Source organism: Elephas maximus, chromosome 12 (genome assembly GCF_024166365.1).
Source record: "Elephas maximus indicus isolate mEleMax1 chromosome 12, mEleMax1 primary haplotype, whole genome shotgun sequence".
NCBI lineage: Eukaryota > Metazoa > Chordata > Mammalia > Proboscidea > Elephantidae > Elephas > Elephas maximus.
Window position 1 is genome coordinate 45,743,595 of NC_064830.1, and position 26,126 is coordinate 45,769,720.

At 48.9% G+C, this 26,126-nt stretch overlaps 1 protein-coding gene across 2 annotated transcripts; it reads right to left on the minus strand.

Moving 5' to 3' along the window:
* Positions 1 to 630: 630 nt before the first annotated feature.
* SLC30A3 (solute carrier family 30 member 3) lies at positions 631 to 25,827 on the minus strand. 2 transcript variants are annotated; one of them, XR_007519644.1, is made up of 12 exons: positions 25,532 to 25,827; positions 21,953 to 22,134; positions 21,334 to 21,480; positions 21,084 to 21,237; positions 20,409 to 20,607; positions 20,051 to 20,156; positions 19,703 to 19,837; positions 17,240 to 18,145; positions 15,906 to 16,050; positions 13,348 to 13,440; positions 12,856 to 13,030; positions 631 to 765 (listed from the first exon to the last, which is right to left on the minus strand). XR_007519644.1 is itself a non-coding variant. In XM_049904161.1 (8 exons), exons 1-8 carry the CDS (start codon positions 25,624 to 25,626, stop codon positions 17,997 to 17,999), a joined length of 1,167 nt encoding a protein of 388 aa, XP_049760118.1. In that variant the 5' UTR covers positions 25,627 to 25,827; the 3' UTR covers positions 17,205 to 17,996. The 2 variants fall into 2 exon arrangements, 1 of the variants encoding a protein (XP_049760118.1); XM_049904161.1 differs by lacking the exons at positions 631 to 765; positions 12,856 to 13,030; positions 13,348 to 13,440; positions 15,906 to 16,050 and having other exon boundaries at positions 17,205 to 18,145.
* Positions 25,828 to 26,126: the final 299 nt, after the last annotated feature.

Below are 26,126 nucleotides of genomic sequence, written 5' to 3' on the forward strand. Positions count from 1 at the left end.
CCGGACAAGGTGAGCATTTTCAGGTCATGGCTTTATGATTCTGGGCAGGAGTGCCCTGCTGCCAGTGCTACACTGACACCAGAGCTGACCTGGGGACTCTGGCCTCCTTCCTCAATTAAGTTGCACTCAGTCCTGACAAGCAGCCTTTCCTCTTCCATGATGTGGGGAGAGCCCGGGAGCTAATGGTGAAAGGAAGGCGGAGCAGCTGAGGCCTGACTGATGAGGTTTATTACCCTCTAGTCCTTCACTCTCCTCGCCTGGTTAATCTCCTTCAGCAGCTGAGGCTGTTATTGGGGCCTCAAAACCTAGCCTTAGAATTCTCCAGCTGCCATGACTCAGGAGCCCCTTCTACTGTGCCTGAGAGCCTCGGCCTCACACTATAGACCCTTCAGGACTGGGCTAGGGGCAGGGCCATATGCCATGGGGAGCTGGGGAGCACTTTGGCTTAGAAGCACTGGGGTGGAGTAGCGTATATATCTTTGCAGGTGAGGGCTTTTGTGGACCTTTCATAGTGTGTGAGCTATTCCATCCTGTGAACCTTAGTGGCATTAGAGAAACCTCCCTGACTTCTTGTTCCAACAAGTTTTAATTGAGCACTCGCGGTGCAGAACACTATGTACAATGAAAGTGCAAGGATGAACGAGATTCTTGCCCTCAAATTTGAGGCCTCTTAGGTAGTGTGGCATCTACTGACTTCCACAAACAGCACATAATGGTCCAAACTGCTCCAGCACCATTCAGGAAGAGCCTCCTTCATGGAAAGAGCTGTAGGGATGGAAAAGAAGGAACCAGTTTTTTGCAAACAGTGAACAGGAGCTTTACACATATCTAAGGTCATACCAGCCTTACAGCCATTTTGTAGATGAGGAAACTGGCTCAGAGTTGTTGTTAGGTGACTTGCCTGAGTACATAGCTAGGACTTGTATTAAAAAGGGAAAAGTTATTCTTAGTTTTAAGGGCATCCAAAACCAATGGAAGAGGCAAGCCACACAAATCTGAATAGCTAGAAAACAAGTATAAGATGTCCAGTGTGTAACCCATTTGCAGAAAAGATGAGGACAAGCAGGAGGAGTCCAAGGACTCGCGGAGTCGGGATTTAAGCTGGTTCCTGAGGAAGGGGCAAGCTTTGGTAGGTGGAATGGAGGAGGATGAATGGAAGTCCTGCATCTGTAGCATTGTGAGGAGATAGATAGACCTAGACCTAGCAGGGGATTCTTGATGGTGCTGGGGTTGACAGCCTGAAAGGCCAGACCAAGAGGCTTGGACTTAGTTCCCAATAGAAATACTAGTTCGTAACCACAGGTACTATTTGAAGAGTGGTAGGACTAGATATAATACCATCTTCCCCTGGAGAGTTGAGACCTCTTCGTTACCTCTAATGTTGACCCTTCCGGTCTTTCCAAACCCTGATCCTGACAAGGTTCATCTGCTCCTCCAGGTATCTGGAGGACTTGTTGGAGGACACATAGTGTGTCATTTATAGAAGCCCTCATGCTCCATTCAGAGCTTCGGTTTCCCTTTTTAAGCTACCCTAACAAGTCAGAGATTATTTTCCCAAGTAGTGTAGAATCTGTCATGCACAGATTCCCACAAAACTCACAGATAGCCTTGATCTCAAGTAGCAGCAGCAGTGTTTCCTGCCAAACGGCTTACGCATTCCACTCAGTTGCTAAGTAGTAGGAGGTGTTCCTGCCTTGAGCCTTTCTTTAGCTTTACTAATTGTAACACAGCTCTGAGTTGAATAAACTTCTTGACAACCAGAAATTAAACCTAAATTACACTGGAAATTAAGATACACTATCAGCAAAAAAAAAAAAAAAAAAAAAAACCAGCAGCCCTTTAAATGATGTACCTGTGTCTGAGCCTGTTCCACATCTGTTGAGAAAAAACTTCAAATGTTCCATGGAATGGTCATTAATGGTAAAAAGTTTAAACAAAATAAAGTTCCCTGCTCTCCTCCCTCCTAAGATACTTAAGACATTTGGTCTACTTTTGTTAAATACTTAACATAGCTCTAATTATGTGCCAAGTACTGTTCTAAGCACTTTACAATTTTCTTTTTTTAACTTTTGGATGAACCCTTCAAATATATCTCCCCTTCCCCCCTCCCCGACCCAACGTGTTTGCTTAATGTTATCACTGCAAAGTCATTTCCCCCCAGTTCTTCATTGTCTACCCCAGTGGAGAAAATTTTTTAAAAATAGATAGTCCACCTTGCCACCTGCATCCTATTCCTGCCTCTGGTCACTAGCTGTAACCATGGGCAAGTTGGTGCACCTCAGGGTTTTAAGTTGAAAAGGTAGAGTTGGAAGTCCCAGTGTAAAATTGCTGGGCCTCTAATTCTATAACAATATCCCGCAGACAGTAGGGAGACATTAGCTATTGGAGTTGTGGCACAGACAATGAGTCATAGTGCGAAATGTGTGCCTAGGAAGAAAAGTCAGGCTGGCATTCGTGTCTAGAAGAGATGAGAGGAAAGGAGCCATCAGGAAAGTCACTTGGGAAGCCCTTGCAGCAAACGTAGATGATAGGTGAAGGGGCTCTGGACTTCGGTGGTAAAAAAGATAGAAGAATGATTGTGGTTACAAGATGCTAAGGAAAAGGAAGACTGAAAATGAGCTGTGATGTGAGACCTCAAGATTGAGGGAATGCGGACTGATGCAAACCAGAGAGCAGGTTTGGGTGGGGGAGAATGGATTCTGCAAGGAGCCCTGGTGGCATAGTAGTTAAGTTCTCAGCTGCTTACGTAAAGGTTGGTGGTTCAATCCCACCCACCCTGCTCTGTGGGAGAAAGCAGAGCAGATGAGTGCTTTCTTCCCTAAGCACTCATTTCATCATATCTGCTTCCATAAAGATTTACAGCCAAGAAAACCCTATAGGGCAGTTCTACTCTGTCATATGGGATCTCTATGAGTTGGAATCACCTCGATGGGACCCAACAGCAACATGATACTTTTCAGCTGCTATAGGACATTTGTATGGAGATGTCATGTAGGTAATGGAGCTGGCGAATTGGAATGAGGTGTGGCAGAGATAAAGATGTGATAAGGTAAGGGCCATGAGAATAGGGACTTTATTCGCTGATACATTCCCAGCACCTAGAACAGTGCACACTTAGTAGGTGCTCAGTCATCATTTGTTGGCTGAATCATCAACATAAAGGCTATCGAAGCTTTTAAAATATATACCCATGTATTAGTTTGCCAAGAGAATGGGAGTAAGGAAAGATGAGCAGCGGGCTAAGGCCTGAACCTCAGAAAGGGCAGGAGGAGAGCTCAGCACAAAGTCCTCAAAGAGGCTCAGAATTGCAGGAGGGACAGGTGGTAGAGGGAGGAGTCAGTAGAGTCAGATCTTGCAGAGGGCCAAAGAGAACAAACTATGAGGCAAGGACTTTAGATTGCCACAATAGTTGCTGATCTGATGCTTTGTGGTGGTCAGGTGGGCACCAGGTATCAGGGAGCTAGGGAGGAACTGGTTTAGAAACTGAGGTCTTATAACGAGAGGCAAGGGAAAATGAAGTGTTGGGACTGGAACTTGAAAGAGTCTAGAAATGGTTAGGAAAACCAAAACAAACAAACAATGGTTAGGAAAGCTGTGATAAATCTGCAGATTAATAAAAGAATCACCAAGCTGGGCTCAAGGAGAAGCTAGACATGATAAATTTGTGATGGGGTTGGGGGAAGCAATGTCCAGGGGCAGGGGCATGGAAAGGCATTTCACCCAACCTGGAGGACTTTGTTGTTGCTATTTTTTTTTATTGTTGTTAGGTGCCATCAAGTCAGTTCCGAGTCACAGCAACGCTATGTACAACAGAACAAAACACTGCCTGGTCCTGTGCCATCCTCACGCTTGAGTCCATCACCGCAGCCACTGTGTCATTCCATCTCGTTGAGGGTCTTCCTCTCTTTCATTGACCCTATACTTTACAAAGCATGATGTCCTTCTCCAGCCACTGGTCCTTCTTGATAACTAGCCCAAAGTACATGAGATGAAGTCTGCCTCTTGGTCTATGTACTTGTTCCGCATGAGCACAATTAAATGTTCTAGAATTCTCATTCTTTGCAATGTTATCCATAATTTGGTATGATCCATGCAATCAAATGCCTTTGCATAGGCAATAAAACACAGGTAAATATCTTTCTGCTATTCTCTGCTTTCAGCCAATGTCCATCTGACATCAGCAGTGATATCTCTTGTTCCATGCCCTCTTCTGAATCCAGCTTAAATTTCTGGCAGTTTCCTGTTGATGTACTACTGTAACTGTTTTTGAATTATCTTCAGCATAATTTTATTTGTGTGTGATATTAAGATATTGTTTGATCATTTCCCTATTCTGTTGGATCACCTTTCTTTGGAACGGGCATGAATATGAATCCCTTTGTCAGTTGGCCAGGTAACTGTCTTCCAAGTTTGTTGGCATAGATGAATGAGTGCTTCCAGCATTGCATCCATTTGTTGAAACATCTCAATTGGTATCCTGTCAATTCCTGGAGACTTGCTTTTCACCAATGCCTTCAGTGTAGCCTGGACTTCTTCCTTCAAGACAATCACTTCTTGATCATACGCTACCTCTAGAAGTGGCTGAACATCAACCAATTCTTTCTGGCACAGTGACTCTGTGTATTCCTGCCATCTTCCTGTGTTGTTCAACATTTTGCCCACAGAATCCTTCAATTTTGCAACTTGAGGCTTTAATATTTTCTTCAGTGCTTTCAACTTGAGAAATGCTGAGTGTGTTCTTCCTTTTGGGTTTTCTAACTCCACATCTTTGCATGTTTAATTACAATACTTTACTTTGTCTTCTCAAACCACTCTTTGAAATCTTCTGTTCAACTCTTTTACCTCATTGTTTCTTCCGTCCGATTTAGCTACTTTATATTCAAGAGCAATTTTCAGAGTCTCTTCCGACATCTATTTTGATCCTTTCTTTCTTTCCTGTCCTTTTTTTTTTTTTTCAGATTGTACTTTAGATGAAGGTTTACAGAAAAAATTAAGTTCTCATTAAACAATTAATACACATATTGTTTTATGACATTGGTTGCCAACCCCATGACATGTCAACACTCTCCTCTTCTAGACCTTGGGTTCCCCATTACCAGCTTTCCTTCCCTCCTGCCTTCTTGTCCAAGTCTCTGGGCTGGTGTGCCCATTTAGCCTTGTTTTGTTTTATGAGCCTGTCTAATCTTTGACTGAAGGGTGAACCTCAGGAGTGACATCAGTACTGAGTTAAAAGAGTGTCTGGGGTCCACACTCTTTGAATTTCTCCAGCCTCTCTCAGACAAGTAAATCTGGTCTTTTTTTCTGAGTTAGAATTTTGTTCAACATTTTTCTCCAGCTCTGTCCAGGACCATCTATTGTGACCCCTGTCAGAGCAGTTGATGGTGGTAACCAGGCACCATCTAGTTGTGCTGGACTCAGTTCAGTGGAGGCTGCGATAGTTGTCGTCCATTAGTCCTTCTTTCCTTTTTAATGACCTTTTGCTTTCTTCATGTATGATGTCCTTCCACAATTCGTCTGGCCTTCAGTCATTAATGTTCAATCCATCAAATCTATTCTCAAGATGGTCTTTAAATTCAGGTGGGATATGCTCAAGTTTGTACTTTAACTCTAGTGGACTTGTTCTAATTTTCTTCAGCTTTGACTTGAACTTGCACAGGAGCCACTTATGGTTCCACAATTGGCCCCTGGCCTTGTTCTGACTGATGATATTAAGCTTCTCCATCACCTCTTTCCACAGATGTAGTCAGTCTGATTCCTGTGTATTCCACCCGGTGAGGCCCACGTGTATATGCCGTTTGTTCTTGGAAAAAAGGTATCTGCAATGAAGAAGTGGTTGGTCTTGCAAAATTCTATCATGTGATCTCCCGTGTCATTTCTATCGCCAAGGTCATATTTCTCAACTATTGATCCTTCTTCATTGTTTACAACTTTTACATCTTCTGGGAAGATTTTGTTTTCTTTCAAGAATGGAGACTGTTCCTGTACAAAGAGCCTGCAGCCTTTTCCTGCTGAGGAGCAGAGCTGAGAGTGAAGCTCTAAGCCAGCGTACGAGAGGCAGTAGATGGCTGCATGCCTTCTTTGCAGTTATGAGGCGCCCTCTTCAGTAATCATCAATGCATCTTGATTGCATGGTTGATCCATTTCAGTCTGCAGAAGTTGGTAAGAATCTTCAATTTCTTCAACTTTGGCAGTAGTGGTTGGTGTGTAAATTCGAATAATAATATTAACTGCTCTTCCATTGGCAGTGTTGTACTTCAGGATAGATATTGAAATGTTTTTTCTGATAATGAACGCAACACTGTTCCTCTTCAAGTTGTCATTCCTGGCATAGTAGACCATATGATTGTCTGATTCAAAATGGCCAATGCCAGTACATTTCAGCTCACTAATGCCTGGGATATCGATCTTCAAGCATTCCATTTCATTTTTGACAACTTCAAATCTTAGGGATATAAATTATCTCCTCCTTGAGATTGCCATCAAATACTTCTGCAAATTTACCCCCAGAAAGTTAGCATGTAAGGAACTGATTTGTTGGTCTGTTGATGGTAGCCTGGGTGCTAAGACGGGTACTTTACAGGGTTCGTATTGACCCAATGGCTAGGGATGGGCCATTGACCCCACAGCCAACCAGTCTTTCACCAACAGCCATTGCTGAACACTGAGTGCATGCGAGGCTGTGATCTAGGTGCCTGGGAGGCAAACATGAGGGAAGAAGGGCCTTTCCTCAAGAAGCATGTGACCTGTGGGGCAATCTCACCCCCACCACTGCACCTCCCAGAAGACCTGTGTGATTCTGAGTCCTGACCCCAACGTTACTCTGGTACAACATGGGTGGGGTGGAGGGAAGAAGGGGGGCCATCTCTGGGAAGATTTTCCCGTCAGGAATGAGCAAGTTTGCTGTTGTAACGTCTGAAACCTGCTTATTTTGGTAAGCTTTACTGTCTTTTGTATTTTCTGGATTTGGTTTCATTTTGTTTCTCCCTAGGCTTTTGGCTGCAGTCCTTTTAAAATTTACAATCTATCTCGGTTGAGTCAAAGGGAACAAGAGAATGGAATTTGATGTTAATATTAAGGCTGTTTGGGTCAGATGGAAAGCTGGGCAGTAAACCCTGGGACCAGGTGCTATGGGCATAGCACCAAGCGAGAAAGGAAAACTCAGAAGGGGAACACCTGGAGACCCACCTACACAGTTCTTCTCTACGCTCTTCTGGGAAGATTTTATGTTTTCTTTTAAGAATGGAGACTGTTCCTGTACCAAGAGCCTACAGCCTTTCCCTGCTGAGGAGCAGAGCTAAGAGTGCAGCTCTAAGCCAGGGTACGAGAGGCAGTAGCTGGCTGCACTGCCTTCTTTCCAGTTATGAGGCGCCCTCTTCAGAATTGGCACAAAACCTTCTAGAGGGAGTGAGTGGGAGTTCTGGTACAGAAGGAGAGGGAGTAGCTCATGGTCAGCCACAAGATGTGTCCTTCCCTGGGTGGTCACTCTGGGCTCTAGGCTGGTTCCTAGTGCCAGAGGGTCAGCTCTGGCATAGAGGAAACATGTCCCCTGAGTGGCTGCCCACAGGCCTGGTGCTGCTGTCTAGAGCCTCAGGATGTTGTAGCCAGAGAGCAGGTGATGGGGGCTGGGGCACTGCATGGGGTGCAGGAATCGCAGAGAGAGCACAGGAGGTGGGGGCTGAAGGAGGGAGGCACAGGCTTGGGCAGCCCCAGGACCCTCCCTTTCTACCCACTCCCCCCACACACTTTCCCTCCCCAGCCCTGGAAACAGGGTTTCCTTAGTCAATGAGGTCATTTGTCATCACAGCTGCATTTGCAACCTCAAGCTCTGCTCCAGTAGGGCCTGGAAGCTGCCAGCACCCCTTGGAAGGTATTGACCAGGTGCTGATGGGATGGTTCTGGAGCTCAGACCCAGGACAGGAAGGCCCTGAGAACTCCCAGATTTGGGGGAAGGGAGGTTGGAGACTTGGAGATGAAGATTCCTTCAACCATAAAATAAACTCCCTAAATTCTGTAAATACCGATCTCCACAGAGGCAGGAGAATCTGCCAGGAAAGTGGGTAGTGGTCGTCCCATCCTGGCTCCTACCCTGAGAGTCCTTCCATAGTCTTCTGCCTACCTCTGCTGTTGCAACAGTGAGGGCCTCGCGGGGGCACTGCTGCCCCTCCGACAGCCTTGCTCAAAGCAGCCTGAGCGTGCCCACAGCTCCCCCTTTAGGCTCACCTGCGCTAATGTCCCTGGATGGGCGGGAGGGGTTACTGGAGGGAGTGGGTTTCTACTTCATCAGCCTGTGCTTCCTCTTGGCCCTACCCAGGCTCTTACCCCACCCTGCTGGGTCCTGACACTGGCCTCTCAGGCAGGGAGGTGCTACCATGCAGTTAGCCCCTTCCAGGCCAGCTGGCCTGCCAGGTGAGCAGCACAGAAAGGAGGCAGGGTCTCTTAGACCCACACCTCCCCATTCCAACTTCTCCCTCTGGTCTGGGCCTCTCTTTTGAACACACCTTCAACTGCACTCTCAGCACGAAGAACCTGTCTCTCTCCCTGCTTCTCTCTGTCTCATCTTTCCTCTGGCTCTCCCTTTTCTCTGGTCCCTCTCGCCTCTCCTGCCATAGTTAATCAGCTGTGTAAAGAGCTGCCGGGGCTGGGCTGATGGATGGCTCTTCCCCTGCCTGGCTCTTCCTCTGGCTTCTCCCTTCTCCCCTTCTCCAGCCCCCTTCTCACCACCTCTCCTTCCACCACTTATCATCAGGGAAGGGCACCAAGAGGAAAGGGACTTCTGGATAAGCCAGTGGAGGAGGTGGGTTGGGGGGATAAGGGGAGGGGAGTGCAGGCCACTCCTGAAGATAAGGGTTGCCTGGGCTCCCGGGGGAGTGCTGTATGAATGAGAGAGACCGCTCCTGAGATCAGCTTTCCTGATTCCCTGCCCTTCTTCATCCCTGACAGAGCAATGTCTGAGGCAGGTAGAGAGGCAGGGTTGCATGGAAAAAGGGCTGGAGACTTGAAACAGCCAGGCTGAGTTCGAATTTCAACTCTGGCAGTTACTAGCTGGGTGACCATGGGCAGGTACACCTCAGTGTCTCTGCCTCAGTGTCTCCGTCTGTCAAGTGCAGATACTACTAAGGACCTCACAGGGCCTTGCACAAATTGTAAGCTCAGTAATGTTGGTTCCTGTCTACGGCTGCTAACCAAAAGGTCTAGCAGTTCAAATCCACCAGGTGCTCCTTGGAAACTCTATGAGGCAGTTCTACTCTGTCTTATAGGGTAGCTATGAGTCGGAATCTACTTGACGGCAGCAGGTTTCAGGGTTTTTGTCCCTGCTGTCAGGGTGCTGAGCCACTCTGTGTCCCTGAAATCTCTCCCCTACATCCTGGAGTTAGTCCAAAAGCTAACCCTTTCATAGAAGTCCCTGGGTAGCATAAATGGTTAAGCAACTCAATTACTAACCGAAAGGTTAGCAGTTCAAACCCACCCAGAGGCACCTTGGAAGAAAGGCTGCCAATCTGCTTCCGAAAGGTCACAGCCTTGTAAACCCCACCGAATACAATTCTACCTTGCACACATGGGGTCGCCGTGACTAACAGCAACGACAACTCTTTCATACATGCTCTCGATATACCGGGCACATTCACATCCATGATTTCATGTAATCCCCATTTTTATAATTAAGGAAACTGAAATTCAGGGAGGTTAATTATGGCATGTGAGTAAAAGGCCAAGTTGGAACCAAGGACTCTGACTCCAGAGCCCCAGCCTTGGGAGTGCTAAAGGCACTGGCTGCTGTGGAAGGAGCTGAGACAAGTTTTGCTGAGAGACTCAACTGTGCAAGAGCTTCAGAGGGGAGCAGGAGTGGCAGTCAGAGCTGACGCTCTGGTCCTGCTTCTGTCACTTCTGGGTGACTGTTACAGATTGAATTATGTCCCCCCAAAATATGTGTTGTAAATCCTAACCTCTATGCATGTGGCTGGAGCCCTGGTGGTACAATGGTTAAGAACTTGGCCGCTAACAAAAAGGTCAGCAGTTCAAATCCACCAGCCACTCCTTGAAAACTCTTTGGGACAGTTCTACTCTGTCCTATAGGGTCACTATGGCAAGGGTAGTTTTATGCCTGTGGTCATAATCCCATTTGAGAATGGGTTGTCTTTGTTGTGTTGATGAGGTAGGTTTAGGGTAAGGTGATCTTGAGTCAATCTTTTTTGAGATATAAAAGAGATTAATTAAACAAGTGAGCGGAGCAGAGATGGAGTAAGAAAGATGGCAAGACACATGGAAATCTCCCAGGAACCAGGAAGCAGAAGTTGAAGAGACAAGGCCCTTCCTCTAGAGTCAACAGAGAAAGCCTTCCCATAGAGCCAGTGCTCTGAATTCATACTTCTAGCCTTCTAAAGTGAGGGAGGAGCCCCAGTGTCACAGTGGTTAAGTGATACGGCTGCTAACCAAAATATCGGCAATTCAAATCCATCAGCTTCTCCTTGGAAACCCTATAAGGCAGTTCTACTCTGTCCTCTAGGGTCTCTATGGGTTGGAATCAACTCGATAGTAATGAGTTAGTTAGATAAACTGAGAGAAAATAAATTTGTTTGTTAAAGCCATCCACTTGTGGTATTTCTGTTATAGCAGCACTAGATAACTAGGACAGAATTTGGTACCAGAAGAGTGGGGTGCTGCTCTAACAAACACCTAAAATGTGGAACAGGTTTTGGAATTGGGTAATGGGTGAAGGCTGGAAAAGTTTTAAGGTGCCTAATAGAAAAAGCCTAGATTGCCTTGAAGAGGCTGTTGGTAGAATCATGGACGTCAAAGGCAATTCTGGTGAGGGCTCAAAAAGATGTGAGGAGAGCTATAGAGAAAGTCTCCATCATCTTAGAGAATACACATGGCGCCAGCAACAGGACGATGCCGGAAATGCAGGCGTTACCTGCACTTCTGATGAAGCTGTGAAAGAAAATGATGAACACGTGATTGGACAGTGGAGGAAGGGCAATGGTTTTACGCAGTGACAAAGAAGTTGTCTGACTTATGTTTAAATGTTTAAAGAAGAAACTCGTAAGTGATGAATTTGGATATCTGGCTGATGAGATTTCTAAGCAAGATCTTAAAGGGGCCACATGGTTTCTCCTTGTTGCTTATAGCAAAATGCAAGAGGAAAGAGATGGACTGAAAAATACTGTGCAAAATGAAAGCAGAGCTTAAAAGTTTGAAAAATTCTCTTTTACAAACAGAGGACGTGTGTCCTAGAATTTTCACCAAAGATGTGGCTACACAGTCTTTTGCTAGAGATTAAGCCTGTGGCTGATGGATCTAACCAACTACCACAACAGAAAACCTGTAAGCTTAGACTGAAGAGGTCAGAGACAGGACAAAAGGAAAGAGAATTGTCTGTCCCTTGGAATTCTACAAGCAGGAAATAGGCCAAAGAAACTACATCTATTGTCCTCCAAGAAAAGAAAAGGACCATCACTGGAGCAGCTTGGAGATCAGCAGAACTATTGGAAGGAGCACAGGAAGCAGGGCCTTCTCGATTTCAAAGGGTGGAGCCGCAGCCTCCTAGGTTTCAAAGAGCTGGACCTTCCTTCACCAGCTCGATTCTAGAGTGTGGGGCCACAGGAAGGTGTGCCAAGGGGATAGGGCCACTGCCCAAAGCTGAGCGGGTGGGGCTGTTATGCCCAAGGGGCAGAAGAATGGGGCCTGCTAGAGCCAAGGGGTTGGGGTCGCCACTCAGATGGACTAGCAGAATGGGGCCACGAAAGTCAAAGGAACAGAGTTGCCCTCCCAGTGGGCCTGGAAAGCAGAGCTGAAGCCCAAGGCTGAGGGGCCTCCACCCAGAATCCAGAGGATGTGCCCAACACCCAGAGTTTGGAGGGCAGGGTCATTGCCTAGATAGTCTCAGAGTAGAGAGGATTACCAGATGCTCAGCGGTTAGAACTCACCAGCTACTCTGCATGAGAAAGATGTGGCAGTCTGTTTCCATAAAGATTTATGGCCTTGGAAACCTCAGGGGGCAGTTCTACTCTGCCCTACAGGATTGTTATGAGTTGGAGTATACTCGACAGCATTGTGTTTAATTTTGGGCTTTTTTCTTTTCTTTTCTTTTTGAGAACTAATGTAATTTGTTCTGCTGGGTTTTAGACTTGTTTGGTGCCAACTACCCCTTCTTTCCCTCTGATTTCTCCCATTCGTAATGGAATTATCTATCTTGTGCTTGTTCTACCATTGTCCTTTGGAAGAGGATAACTTGTAGTCTAGATTTCACAGGTTCACAGATGAGGAGGAATTTTGCCTCAGGATGGAATACACCTATAGTCTCGCCCGTATTTGATTTAGATTCTTCAGAAGATGAGATTTGGGACTTAGAGTTGATTTAAGACTTTAGCGATGATGTGATGGGTTGAATGTGTTTTGCATGTGGCAAGGACATGAATTTTGGGGGGCCAAAGGGTGGAATGTTATGGATTGAATTGTGTCACCCAAAAATTTGTGTTATAAATCCTAACCTCTATGCCTGTGGTTATAATCCCATCTGGGGATGAGTTGTCTTTGTTATGCTAATGAAGCAGGATTTGTGTAAGGTGTATCTTGAATCAATTTCTTTTGAGATATAAAAGAGATTAAACAAGTGAGCAGAGCAGAGATGGAGTAACATAGATGCCAAGCCATACAGAGATCTCCAAGAAACCAGGAGGCAGAAGCTGAAGGGACAAGGACCTTCCTCCAGAGCTGGCAGAGAAAGCCTTTACCTAGAGGCAGCACTGTGAATTCAGCCTTCTAGCCTCCTAAACGGTGAGAAAATAAACTTCTGTTTGTTAAAGCCACCCACTTATGGCATTTCTGTTATAGCAGCGCTAGATAACTAAAACAGACCTTGGGGAAATTCTTTTCCTTCTCTGAGCCTCCATTTCCTCTTCCTTGTCTGCAGGGGGGCAGGGCGGGGGATGGCCTGATGCTTTGGGAGGTCTCTTCCAGCCTTGAACATTCTGTTCTCTCCCCTGCAAAGGGGCCCAACATTGTGCACGGAGGATGGGGCTGCAGCTTAAACCTGTTGTTCAAAGAGTAAAAATCTCATCCTCATCTTCCACATCCTTCTTCCCACTCTTCCATTTCCTCCCTCTTCCCCACCCCCATCCCATCGCTTGGGGCCTGTAATCAATGAGACGTAAAATGAGAAAGTATCAGGAACCAGCAAAGCATGGCGACCAGCTGGGGCAGCTTCTGTCTGCTCGCCAGTGTGCTGGACTACCAGCCCTTCACCTCAGCCTAGCCTCCCTCGCCAGCCACTCAGCCAGCTGCCTGGGCTGGGCACCCCGCTGGAGAGCAGAGGGAGGGGGATGATTTCCAATGATTCAAATGCCTTACCTGAAAAAGAGTAATGAAATCTCTGTGTATTGACATGGAAAGACGTGCCCAGGATGTATGGCTGAGTCATAAAAGCAGGTGATTGGGTCTTACCTATAAAACACCCCCATTTCTGTTATTATATAGCAGTATTGTACATACTTAAAAAAAAAATGTGAAGATAGACTCCAAACCTCAAATGGCAGTTATCCCTGGGAGTAAGATTGTAGGAGAAACCTTCATTTTCTACTTTATACTCTTCTCCTTTGTTGGGCTCTTAAAACAAGCGTTATTGCTTTTATAATTATTTTATATATATATAATTATACATTTTTTGTGTGTGTGTGTTTTAGGTGGAAACCCTGGTGGCGTAGTGGTTAAGTGCTACGGCTGCTAACCAAAAGGCCAGCGGTTCAAATCCACCAGACGCTCCTTGGAAACTATGTGACAGTTCAACTCTGATCTATAGAGTCGCTATGAGTCGCAATCGACTCGATGGCAATGGGTTTTTGTTTTTTTGGTGCTTTAGGTGGAAGTTTACAGCTCAAGTTAGTTTCTCATACAAAAATTTATACACATATTGTTATGTGACCCTAGTTGCTATCCCCATAACGTGACAGCACAATCCCCCTTTCCACCCCAGGTTGCCCATGTTCATTCAACCAACTCCCATCCCTTTCTGCATTCTCATTTCACCTCTGGACAGGAGCTGCCCATTTAGTCTTGTAACGACTTGAACTAAGAAGCACACTCCTCATGAGTATTATTTTATGCTTTATGGTCCAGTCTAATCTTTACCTGAAGAGTTTAGTTCTGGGTTAACAGAGAGTCTGGGGGCCATATCCTCTGGGGTTCCTCTAGTCTCAGGCAGACCATTAAGTCTGGTCTTTTTACGTGAATTTGAGTTCTGCACCCCACTTTTCTCCTGTTCAGTCAGGGACTGTCTGTTGTGTTCCCTGTCATGGCAGTCATTGGTGGTAGCCTGGCACCACCTAGTTCTTCTGGTCTCAGGCTGATGGAGTCTCTGGTTTATGCGGCCCTTTTTGTCTCTTGGGTTAATATTTTCCTTGTGTCTTTGGTGTTCATTCTCCTTTGCTCCAGGTGGGTTGGGACAAATTGATGCATATTAGATGGCCTCTCAATAGCTTTTAAAGACCCCAGACGACACTCACCAAAGTGGGATGCAGAATATTTTCTTAATAAACTTTGTAATGCCAATTGACCTAGATGTCCCCTGAAACCATGGTCCCCAGACCCCAGCCCCTGTTACGCTGTCCCTCGAAGTCTTTGGTTGTGTTCAGGAAACTTCTTAGCTTTTGGTTTGGTCCAGGTATGCTGACTTCCCTGAATTGTGTGTTGTCCTTCCCTTCACCTAATTCTTGTCTACTATCTAGCCAGTGAATTCCCCTCTCCCCCGCTCCCCACCCTCATAACCATCAAAGAATGTTTTCGTCTATTTTTAAATCTTTTCTTGAGTTTATAATAGTGATCTCATACAATATTTGTTCTTTTGTGACTAATTTCCATTGTGTGAATATACTATAATTTGTTTATCCATTCATCTGTTGATGGGCACCTAGGTTGTTACCATCTTTTTGCTATTGTGAACAGTGCTGCAATGAACATGGGTGTGCATATATCTGTTCATGTGAAGGCTCTTAACTCTCTAGGATATATTCCAAGGAGTGGGATTGCTGGATCGCATGGTACTTCTAACTTTTTAAGGAAGCGCCAAATGAACTTCCAAAGGAGTTGTTATTTTCCATTCCCACCAGCAGTGTGTAAGTGTTCCAGTCTCTCCACAACCTCTCCAACATTTATTTTGTGTTTTTTGGATTAATGCTAGCCTTGTTGGGGTGAGATGGTTTCTCATTGTGATTTCGATTTGCATTTCTCTAATGGCTAATGATCGTGAGCATTTCCTCATGTATCTGTTAGCTGCCTGAATGTCCTTTGGTGAAGTGCCTGTTCATATCCTTTGCCAATTTTTTATTGTTGACGTTTTGCAGTATCTTGTAGATTTCAGAATTAGACTCTGATCAGATTTGTCTTAGCCAAAATTTTTTTCCCAGTCTGTAGGTTGTCTTTTTATTCTTTTGGTGAAGTCTTTTGATAACCATAAGTGTTTGATTTTTAGGAGCTCCCAGTTATCTAGTTTCTCTTCTGGCATTTGTGCATTGTTAGTTATGTTTTGTATTCTGTTTGTGCCATGTATTAGGGCTCCTAGCATTGTCCCTATTTTTTCTTCCATGATCTTTATCATTTTGGTAAAGATAATTTTTATAGGGGAGAAAGGCTCACAGAAATCACCTTATAAGTGTTGTGGTTACGTGCCGTCAACTTGATTTCAACTCAACATAGACCCTAAAGGACAGAGTAGTACTGCCCCATCTGGTTTCCTACGCTGTAATCTTTATGGGAGCTGAACGCCAGGTCTTTTCTCCTGAGTCAATGGTGGGTTCAAATTGCCATCTTTAAGGTTAGCAGATGAGTGCTTAACCATCGTGCCACCAGGGCTCCTTATGTTACAAATATGCATGAAAAAAACATGAGCTTCCCGGAGGTCATGGTCCCCAAACCTTCTGTTGGCCCAGGACAGGAACCATTCCCGAAGACAACTCCTCAGACATGGAAGGGACTGGACAATGGGTAGGAGAGAGATGCTGATGAAGAATGAGCTACTTGTATCAGGTGGACACTTGAGACTGTGTTGGCATCTCCTGTCTGGAGGGGAGATACGAGGGTAGAGAGGGTTAGAAACTGGCAAAATTGTCACGAAAGGAGAGACTGGAAGGGCTGACTCATCAGGGGGAGAATAAGTGGGAGTATGGAGTAAGGTGTATATAAGCTTATATGTGACAGACTGACTTGATTTGTAAACCTTCACTTAAAGCTCAATAAAAATTATTAAAAAAAAATAAAGATAAAAAAAAAAAACATGAGCTAATGAAAATGCTCAGTGTCTTGGCTTTGGGCTGCAATTATATCCACCCATAGCACAAACAGCCAAAAAGTTTCGTGTTTTGAACCCCCCCACACAAGGTGCCTTGGAAGACAGGCCTGGCAATCTGCTTCTAAATGATCACACACAGCCTTCAAAGCCCTATGGAGCGGTTTTCGTCCGTATACATGGGGTACACATGTCAAGTCGGAATTGACTCGACAGTAACTAACAACAACAACGACAGGGTGGGAAGACCAGATAATGCCTGCTGATCCGAAGCACTAGGTCTAAAATCAGAGTACAAAACTTTGATTTTTAAAATGAGAAAGATCAACAATCCCTTAATGAGACTGATTTGTAAGACCAAATTTGTCAATATATGGTTAAAACAAATGGGGAATAATTGTAAAAGAGGTTCTTGTTGCCCACAGCCCAAACCTGGACCCACGACTGGCTGCTGCTGGGGACTTCCTCCCCTGGGCACCTTACATAGTTTGAGAACCCAGCCTACATCAGCACGGTGGTCCAACTACTCTGCCTGAAAGGGACCCTGCCGTCTGCCCTCCAACCAGCCCCTGAGGGCACCCTGCCTGCTGGAGCCTTTAGGAATGACCTCCCAGAATCTCTAGACTCTTTTTGTCTTCCAACTTTCTCCTGCAACCAAGCCCAGGGCCCGTGCAGACTGTTCCTGAGCCAACAACCACAGCGGCGGCGGGGGCGGGGGGGGGGGCATCACCTTTTGACCCAGGTTTGAACACACTGTGAAACAGGGGAAACCAAAACAAAACGAAACCTATTGCCATCGAGTCAATTCCAACTCATAGCAACTCTATGGGGAAGCTGAGTAAAGGTGTTGGTGGTTTTTAGCCTATTATCTGGATGGTATTTGTGGATGGAGAGGGTGGAGGGGCTGAGAAGGAGCTAGGAGGGCTGGAGAAGGTCACTCCAGCTGAAGGATTCTGTCAGTACCTAAATGGTCAGTTCTATGTCATCCTCCTGAGGAATCAGCACGGGGCCTGGAAGATGCAGTTAGACACGAGTTTATTGGTGGAGGTGCTGCAAAGTCTTCCCTCTCTCTGGGATAGCCAACGGCACAGCACCAACAGAGGGATGGACAGACAGACCCCCAAAACAGACACATGGATGATGCAGACTCATAGATACCATAGCACAGCCATACAGGCACAGAGACACACAGGCCACAGCACCAAGAAACACACACAGACAAAACCACAGGGCGAGAACACAGACAAAGTGCAGGCTTTGGGGCCCCTGCATAGACAGAGCGAGGCCACGTAGGAAGGGGACCCCATTGACCTCCCCCAGGCACAGGCACATCAACAGCACACAGACAGGCAGATGCCCGCAGCCAGCCAGTCTGCCACAGACAGATGAGCTGCTTGGAAAGGAGGCTCACGGCTCCCCAGATCTCGGGGGAGAAGAGACAGTGAGACTTCTACACCCCACCTCCCCCACTGTACTAAGACCCAGGACCCCTGCTCCTGAGCAGTCCTGAACCTTGGCCTAGACTCCCTCCCCATTCCCCACACACACTTTGGTCTTGCCCACAGGGGCTAGGGGCTAGGGAGTTTGGCAGGTGGGAGGGGGAAGAGAGGAAGGGGTCTGGGCCCAGTTCAGTCCCCTCTCTGTGAGCAGGGAGGCAGGTGCTGAGATTCTAGGGCTGAGCCTGGGCCTGGAAGTGGGGTAGATGAGGGCAGAGCAGCGGCTAGGCTTGCGGGGGCTCCCGGCAGCGTAGGCACTGGGCCATCTCAGGCCGGTACTGCTCGACCTGCAGGGTACAGCTGGAGAATCCAAACTGGGAGTAGAGCCGGGATGAGGCTTCAGCCAGGACAGCTTCAGGGTCAGCAGCTGCGTCTGTGGGGGAGTGATAAGAGGTAGCCTCAATCCCTGGGGAGTCAGGAACCAGGCAGAGTCTGAGATAAGGACAGCTGGGACCTGGTGCCCTGTGGAGGGGGACCCAGGCTTGCACGCATTCAATGGAGAGCTTGAATGGAGAGCTTTATTTCCTTTCTGTATTGTAGGAACAGTGTAAAAACATCAGAAGAGACTCCCCCCTAATCGACCATGCTCCCACACTGAACTGTTCTTTTTCTATTTTCTCCTGCTCTTGAGTATCACTGCACTACTATATACTTCAGCAGCCATACCACCCGATTTTCCAGGACAAGCCAGATGTTAAAACATTCTGTCCCACCGTCCCTCTACAGTTACCATCAAATAGCCCACAAATTATGATATTTTTGGCATCCAAATTGCATGTCTCTGATTGCTTCTTGCATCTGGAAGAAACTCAAAAATCCTTTGTCAGCTCATGAGTCACCATATATACTTTTAATAGTTGAATCATAATGTAGATATAATTTTATATTCAGATTTCTTCTCTCAGCGTTATACCGTAAACATGTTCCCTAGTTGTCAGTCTTTTTTTTTTTCTTCTTCTAAATTTTATGTATTTTGTTGTTGCTGTTGAGAATATACACAGCAAAACATACAGCAATTTGACGGTTTCTACATGTACAGTTTAGTGACACTGGTTACATTCTTCCAGTTGTGCAACCATTCTTACTCTCTTTGTCTGAGTTGTGCCTCCTTCATTAACATAAACCTACTGCGCCCTCAAGTTCCTATCTAATCTTTCGAGTTCCTGTTGTCAGTTTGATCCCGTATAGATAGTTCTTAAAAGAGCATAATGCTCAAGACAGACATTTTTTACTAATTAAGCTAAACTATTGTTTAGATTTAAGATGACTTCAGGGGAAATTTTTGGTTTAAGGTTTAAAGATTATCTCAGGACAATAGTTTCAGGGGTTCATCCACCCTCCATGGCTCCAGAAACTTGAGTCCATGAGAATTTGACATTTTGTTCTACATTTCCCCCCTTTTGACCAGGATTCTTCTATGCAATCTTTGATTAAAATGTTCAGTAATGGTAGCCAGGTTCTTCTGGTCTCGTGGCAAAGGAGAGAGTTGTTCATGGAGGCAATTAGCCACACATTCCATATCCTCCTCCTATTCCTGGCTCTCCTTCTTCCTCCCTTGCTCCAGGTGAATAGAGACGAATTGTGCCTTGGATGGCCACTTGTCAAACAGTCTTCATAACCATCATCTTAATAGTCACACGACACTTCACTGAGTGGAGGTGCTGAAATTTACCTACTTGTGCCCCTGTCACTAGACCAGTAGGTATTAGTGATCTTTTAAAGGGCCGCTGGCCTACTACACTACTTCAGAGAGGGTGAAACCTCCCCAAGAACCCTGTTCGGGCCTCCTTATCTCCAACATACATGTTTGTGTGTGTATGAGAGAGACAAACGGACAGAGACATAGGCTGCAACAACTCTAGTAATGCATGCCCATGTTGGGGTAAGAGGTGTTTCCAGGAAGTAACTGGCCTGGCCAGTGTGAACTCACCAATGGCCAGGTGTGCAGAGGCAACATGGTAAGTGAGCGTAAGGGCCCACAGGTGCAGCTCATGGGTAGCCCGGACTCCTGGCACCGACAGCAGCGTGTCCCGAACGGGCTCAAACCCCACACCGCGGGGGGTACCTGCAACCAGGACCCACCATGCCTTATTGCCAGGGCTGCTCCTGCTCAGGGGCAGCTGCCTGCCAGACTCCACATCCCCCTATCCTGTACCCACTCCCACCTGACCCCACAATTCATCCTCTGCCTGAATCTCCCTTCCAGCAATAGGAGGCCCAATGCTGGAGCGAGGCCAGAGAATTGGCCACAGGGCGCAGGGATGGGGTTCTGATTCACCTTCCATGAGGACTCGAAGAACATCTCGGAGGGTGGGAGCCGTGGATCCAAGAGCGCAGATGGAGAAGAGGAAGGTGCTGATCGGGTCAGCCGCCTTGTACTGAGGCTGTAGAGGAGGAGACCTCTAAGCCCAGGAACCAGGGGCCTTTAAGAGGAAGAGCTAGGGCATCCTGAACAACATGACCTGAGAAGCCACTGGGAACCCTGCTGAGGGGAAAGGGAGTATGACCAGGGCTGGAAGTCCTGGGGCTCTGGGAGTTGGAGGGAAGGGGGAGGGGGGCGGAGGGTCCTGGGAAGGAGGGAGTGGGGCCTGGAGTAGGGAGAGAGGCTGGGGCAAGCCTCCATGGATGGACAGTACCTTGAAGTAGATGAGGATGGAGGCGGCCAGTACCCCAAGGCTCTGCAGGAGGTCCCCCAGCACATGCACAAAGGCTGCCCGGACGCTGGTGTTCCCCAGGGGCAGGGGCTCCCTGGGTCCCTCCTCCAGCGGTGCATACTCTGCCCCCCTAGACCCGTGGCTGTGCGGGGGCCCAGCCTGGTGCAGCACAAAGGCCATTCTGAGGGGGAAGCAGAGCAGCTGAGCCCAGGCAACCTGCTCATGGCCTCCTCTGCCCCTACTCCCATGCCTCCTTCTCTCACCTCCCCAGGAGCCCTTCCTCCTTCTCCCTCTTTTCCCAGCCACAGGAAGAAAACAGCATTGTCCAAGAGAGACAAATAATGTGGGCTGGGGGACAGAATGCCATACTTGGTGCCAGGAGATCTGGATTCAGATCCTGGCCCTGCTATTTAAATAGCTATGTGACTTGGGCAAGTCAACTGGCCACCTCTTGGGATCTTAACAAATGCCCATCGACTGTGAACTTTAGGTCTCTACCCTAGTCCCTTCTCAGGCAAATCCAGGGCAATGCAGTTGAGAACTGCTTCTATGTGTTTGTGTGTGTCTGTCGGGGCAGCGGGGAGCCAGCTCTCCCATCCTGGAGCAGGACCCCTAGTCCTGAGCCCCACGCAGTGCCTGCTCCACACTGGCACGTACAGCAGATTGGCACAGACTGCAATGCTGGCGGTCAGCAGCATGGCACCCCCCTCGATGTGGTAGTCGCTGTGCAGCAGGCGGATGAAGGCCAGATAGAGGAGGATGCCAGTGACCATCCAGAGGGAGACCACAGAGGCCAAGGCACCCAGAGTCTCTGCAGGGGAAGACAAGCTGTCAGAGGCCTGCTGGGGACCCCACAAAGTACCCTCTGGCAAGACTGAAGGGCCACCGGGTCAAAAAGGGGCCTTACCTGAGCGGTGCCAGCCAAAAGTCATGGTGCGGGTGGCTGGACGGGTAGAGAGCCAGAGAGAGAAGAGGCTGCCCATCATGCTGCCTACGTCTGCCAGGAGGTGGGCTGCATCGGTCATAATGGCCAGGCTGTGTGCCAAATACCCTCCTGCAAGGTGATTCCATTTAGAAAATATAATGGAGTGTGTGTGTGTGTGTGTAAGCATGGAAAATAGATTGGGAAGATATACACCAAAATGTGAACTGTGGTTTTCTCTGATGATAAGATTACAGGTAATTTCTACTATCTTCTTGTCATTCGTCCATGCTTTCTAGCTTTTTCTACAATGACATTTTATTTTAACAACAATAAATTAAGGTTTTTAAAACACCAGTTAACCCTGAGAAGTCAGTACTGGCCCACTGACACTAGACCTCGCCCTGAATCCCCTTGGTGCTCTGTCCCTCACCCCCGCGCATATCCTGAGACCTGGGGCCTCTTCAGAGCACCCGACTCCCCCATCCCAGCCATCTTCATCTTCTCTGCATCTCCACCAGGGAACCTCCCTGGGACCCTGGATGAAGAGTGGCTTAAGCACATGCACGGAGGAGCGAGGCAGAGGAGATGCTCTCCCACTTACCGACCACCTCCCCGGCCATGAAGACACAGCACACAGCGCAGGCGGCACACAGCTGCCTCCGTGCCTGCAGTCTCTCAGGGGTGAGCCCCTGCTGCGGCATGGGGTCCCTATGGCAGTGGTGAAAGGACATCTCCACAGGTTTGGGCTCCTCGGGGAGGGGTCCTGAGGGGCCTGTGAAGAGACTGGGGCAAGGAACACGGTTCAACCTGGGGCCTGGCCCATGGGCTGACTTGCTCCTCACTCCCAGGTACTCAGTGATCCAAACTGGCCTCAACAGACATGGCCCACCTCTCACTATTTCCAAAGGCACGGTCACACCAGGGACCCTTGCATACAGTGAGCCACTTATGATATAGGGGCTAACTGAACAGCTTAGACCCAGCCTGCCCTTTCTTTCCACATACAGATCCACAGAATTTCACAGCTGGAAAGCACCTTAGAGCCAGTCTAATCCAAGAAGACTTATGGAGGCCACACAGCTAGCCAGTGGCAGAGGTGAGATTAGAAGCCAACCAAGTTAATTCATTGTGATAGGCACCACAAGGAATACAAAACTGAGCAGGACATTCTGATCCCCAGGATCTTTGGGGGAATAAGATGTGTACATGAATAGCTAGGATACATAGCTGAAGGTAGCCATTGCCATCAGAGTAGTTAAAACAAGGGCCATCAAGGCTCAGAAGGTGGAGGAGTAGATTAATTCTGAGGAAATGAGGGAAATAACTAGAAAAGGTAACATGAGAAGCGTCTTGAAGGATGGGAAGGATTTTGATAAGGTTGAGGTAACATGCCAGGGAATATGAAGGGAAAGTGGTGTAAAAGTGTGGAGCAGGACTCTTAGCACGTAATCCCAGCCTTAGTGTGGTTTCCCTCGCAGATTCACCTCCCAGTGCCCACTCTCAGATCCTAAGCCCTCCCTGGACATAGCATCTGGTGCTATGAAGTGTGGCCCTTTAAGAGGGTAGTGGAATGTTGGGAACCCAAAAGTCTGAAGTTCCTGGCACAGAGAACTGACGGCCAGATTCCAGAGCTGGGGTTGTCATGGGGAAGGGGCGCAGACTGCTGTGCTTGGGCATGGTAGTGACAGGAACACTGGATTTGGTGTCTGCCATGCACCAGCTGGACCTCAGCCTGAACATAAGACCCCAGCAGAGGGGTCTTAACTGCACAGTGCCATAGCTTCCCTTGTTGAATGAATGGGGTGGGGCCTCACACAGAGACTGAGCTAAGGCTGACTGAGTTTTAGGTCCATTCAGGCCCAATTCTCATCCCCACTACTACCCACCTTGAACCCCAACAAGCACAGAACCTTCCACAGAATAAAGGATCCAAGCAGAAAATGCAATCCTAGAAATACTCATGCAAGTGTGACAAAAATACCCATGAGTGAAAAAATGATGAAACATAATCACAGCAGTAAAGCGGGGAGGGGTGTCTGGGCCTTCTGGCTGAAGAAAGGGGTGAATTGAGGTTTGAGGGAGGTGGGGGGATATTTGGTGCTTGTAGGGAAAATTCAAGTGCTTGTAAGCAATTAATTTCTTGAAGAATCTTGGTATTTTTAATTCCATGTGTTTCCAGAGAAGATAGGGAGATGAGGGTAGCTTTGAAACCCATCTCCACTCATTCACGAGGTGTACCAGTCAGTGTAAATGAATGAAGCCCAGTCTGGTGGGAGAAACAGATGTGTAACAAATGACATAAGGAGAAGCTAGTGTTGTAAGGGTTAAAAACAAAGGACTTTGGGGCACTGGGGAAGGAGCAACCAACTCTAATGGGGTGGGGAGAATTTCACAGAGGAAGAGATGTTTAAGGAGATGTGATTAAGCTGAGAAGGGTGCTCCAGACAGATGGAATGACAATGACAAGGTTTGGGGCTTGGAGTGTAAGTGTGAGGAGCCAGGGGAAGGGCTGAGGAGAAGAAGGATGGGATCAAAGGAGAGTGAAGGGAGATACACTGACTGATTTAACAAATATTTCCTGAGCCCTGAGATGACCATGCTGATGTATAAGTCTGGAAGAGAGGAGATGAAGGGGCCTAGAATAGACCAGGCCAGAAGCCCTGGGAGTTTTAGAGGAGGAGCAGGTAGGTAGGAAACAATCCCTTTCAGAAAATGCGGCAGGATTTGGTGACTAATGGTCATATGAGAATGAAGATGACCTGGGAGGCAGAGATGCCCTCTGAAAAGCGAACAGATGCTGAGCGGCCCTGGGCAGTGGGCAAGATGCTGTCCCTGGTCCTGTAAGGCTCAGCGCAGCCAGCCACCAAGGTAGCCAGCCATCAACAGGCTGCTTCCCCTTTGTTCTGCATGAATTGGGCACTAAAGCTCCTTGTGGATGTGAGGAGGGAGGGGGCACTACATTCTGTTTAGAGAGAAGGAAGAGCGGTTTCCTCTCGCTGGCCCTCCGGAACCCCAACAAACAACAAATAATACTGAGCGGGGAGATATAGGACGAGGGAGAAGGGCCCAAAAGGAGAGTCACAAAGCAGGTCCAGGGCTGGAGCCCCACAACCGCCCACGTCTGCAGTCCTCTGCAGGAAGGAGACAGACGGGAAGTCTTTCCTCCCTCTGCTCATCCACTTCCCCCCACACCCCCGGGTCTATGTCCCCAACCCAGGGAAAGAGCGAGAAACACAGGAAAACCATGTCAGAGACAAAGGGAGAGGGCTGAGAAACAGAAAGATTGGGAGAGATGGGGAGAAAGAAAAAGCTGGAGACCCTGTCGAATTCCGGAAACAAACGGACGGTCAGCCGGCAAAATGGCTAGCAGGAGGTGACCAGGGAGGGCTAGCTCGGCGGGGCAGGACGCACAGAGCCAGCGGGCGCTGGTGCTGGGGGCCGAGCGAGAGCGGAGGCGGTTCCCCGGCCGCCCCCGGCCCGCTGTCCCGGCCGCTCGGCGCGCCTCATTTCACACCTCGCCGCCCCCGGCCCCGTCTGTGCGGAGCCGGGAATACCCCCGCCGCCCAGACCGCACCTGCTTCTTGCTTCCCGCCCCCTCGCTTCCCAGAGCCGGGAAGATCCGCCGCCACCCAGCCAGGGCCGGCTTCGGGCCGGGTGCCCACAGCTGGCCGCGGCTGGAGGGGGCGCCCCGAGACCCCGCGCGCGGAGGGAATGGCTGGGGGCCTGTACATGGGGCTCCGGAGCCTCGGATGCGAAGTGCTCCCGCCGCGAGGCCTGGACCAATGCGGACATCGGGGCACCGGGCACCGACTCCCGCCCGACGGAGGGGCAGCCGCTCCGGTCCGACGCGGCTGGGGCGGCGGTGCAGCGCAGGGGTCGGGAGGACCGGCTGGCGGCCGGTGTGGGGGGGCCTTTCGCTGTGGCCGCCGCTCCTGAAGCCGAGAGAAAATGGGGGTGGCGGGGAGGAGGTGTAGTGGGCTGTGGAGGGGCGGGGGTCGGGCAGGCTGGGCGAAGGGGGCCTCTGTGGTGCCGGAGGGAACGGAGCCGGGCGCCGTGAACTCGAGGGAAGCGCGGGGCGCCGAGGCCGCCAGCCCGAGCCTGCGCCGTGGGAAACAACGAAATGGACCGATGGTAGGAGGGTGGCGCCCCCGGGCCGCGGGCCCGCCCAGGTCTGTCCTACCTCTTTAAACGCATGCCGCCGCCGCCGGCGCCGCGGTCCCGGGGGCTCACCAGGCGCGTGGTCTCCGAGCCCCCAGCGGCGGGAGAGGGCTCCATGCCGGCGCAGCCACGACCGTCTAGGCCCCACCGAGGCAGGCAGAGGCCGGGCGACCCCCGCGCCACGTCCGAGCGGCCAGCCGACCCCCCGGACTCCCCGCAGGGCCGCGAGGCCACCAGAGTGGAGGGAACTGCGGCGACTGTGGCGCTGGGAGTCCAAACTGCAGATCCCGCGGCCGCTGGAGCCCCGCCCCGCGTGGGGCGAGCTCCCCAAGCCCCGCCTCCAGGCTCCCCGGCTTCTGACCCACACCTAAGCCCCGCCCCCAGGAGCCCCGTCCCTGTGGCCAAAGCCTCATTTCCCCGCGCAAGGGCCAGGTTGGGGCGAAGGGAGCCCCTTATCTCGGGTTATAGAGAACGCCCTATCTCCACAGCCCCTCCCCCTCGGCGAACTAGCTCCGCCCCCAACCGAAGCCCCGGTTCCAAGGCAAGCGCCTCCAGCCCAGGATCCCTTCCACCAACCTCCAACTAAGGAACAAGCCCACGCGGGGGACACCTACTCG

Excerpts from the sequence above, each read along its gene's own strand:
- SLC30A3 (XM_049904161.1), bottom strand. The coding sequence starts at position 25,626 with ATGGAGCCCTCTCCCGCCGCTGGGGGCTCGGAGACCACGCGCCTGGTG. Across the intron at positions 21,481-21,952 it reads CATGGCCGGGGAGGTGGTCG|GAGGGTATTTGGCACACAGC; the intron begins GTAAGTGGGAGA and ends ATCACCTTGCAG. Across the intron at positions 18,146-19,702 it reads CTCTGCACACCTGGCCATTG|ACGCAGCTGCTGACCCTGAA; the intron begins GTGAGTTCACAC and ends ACTCCCCCACAG.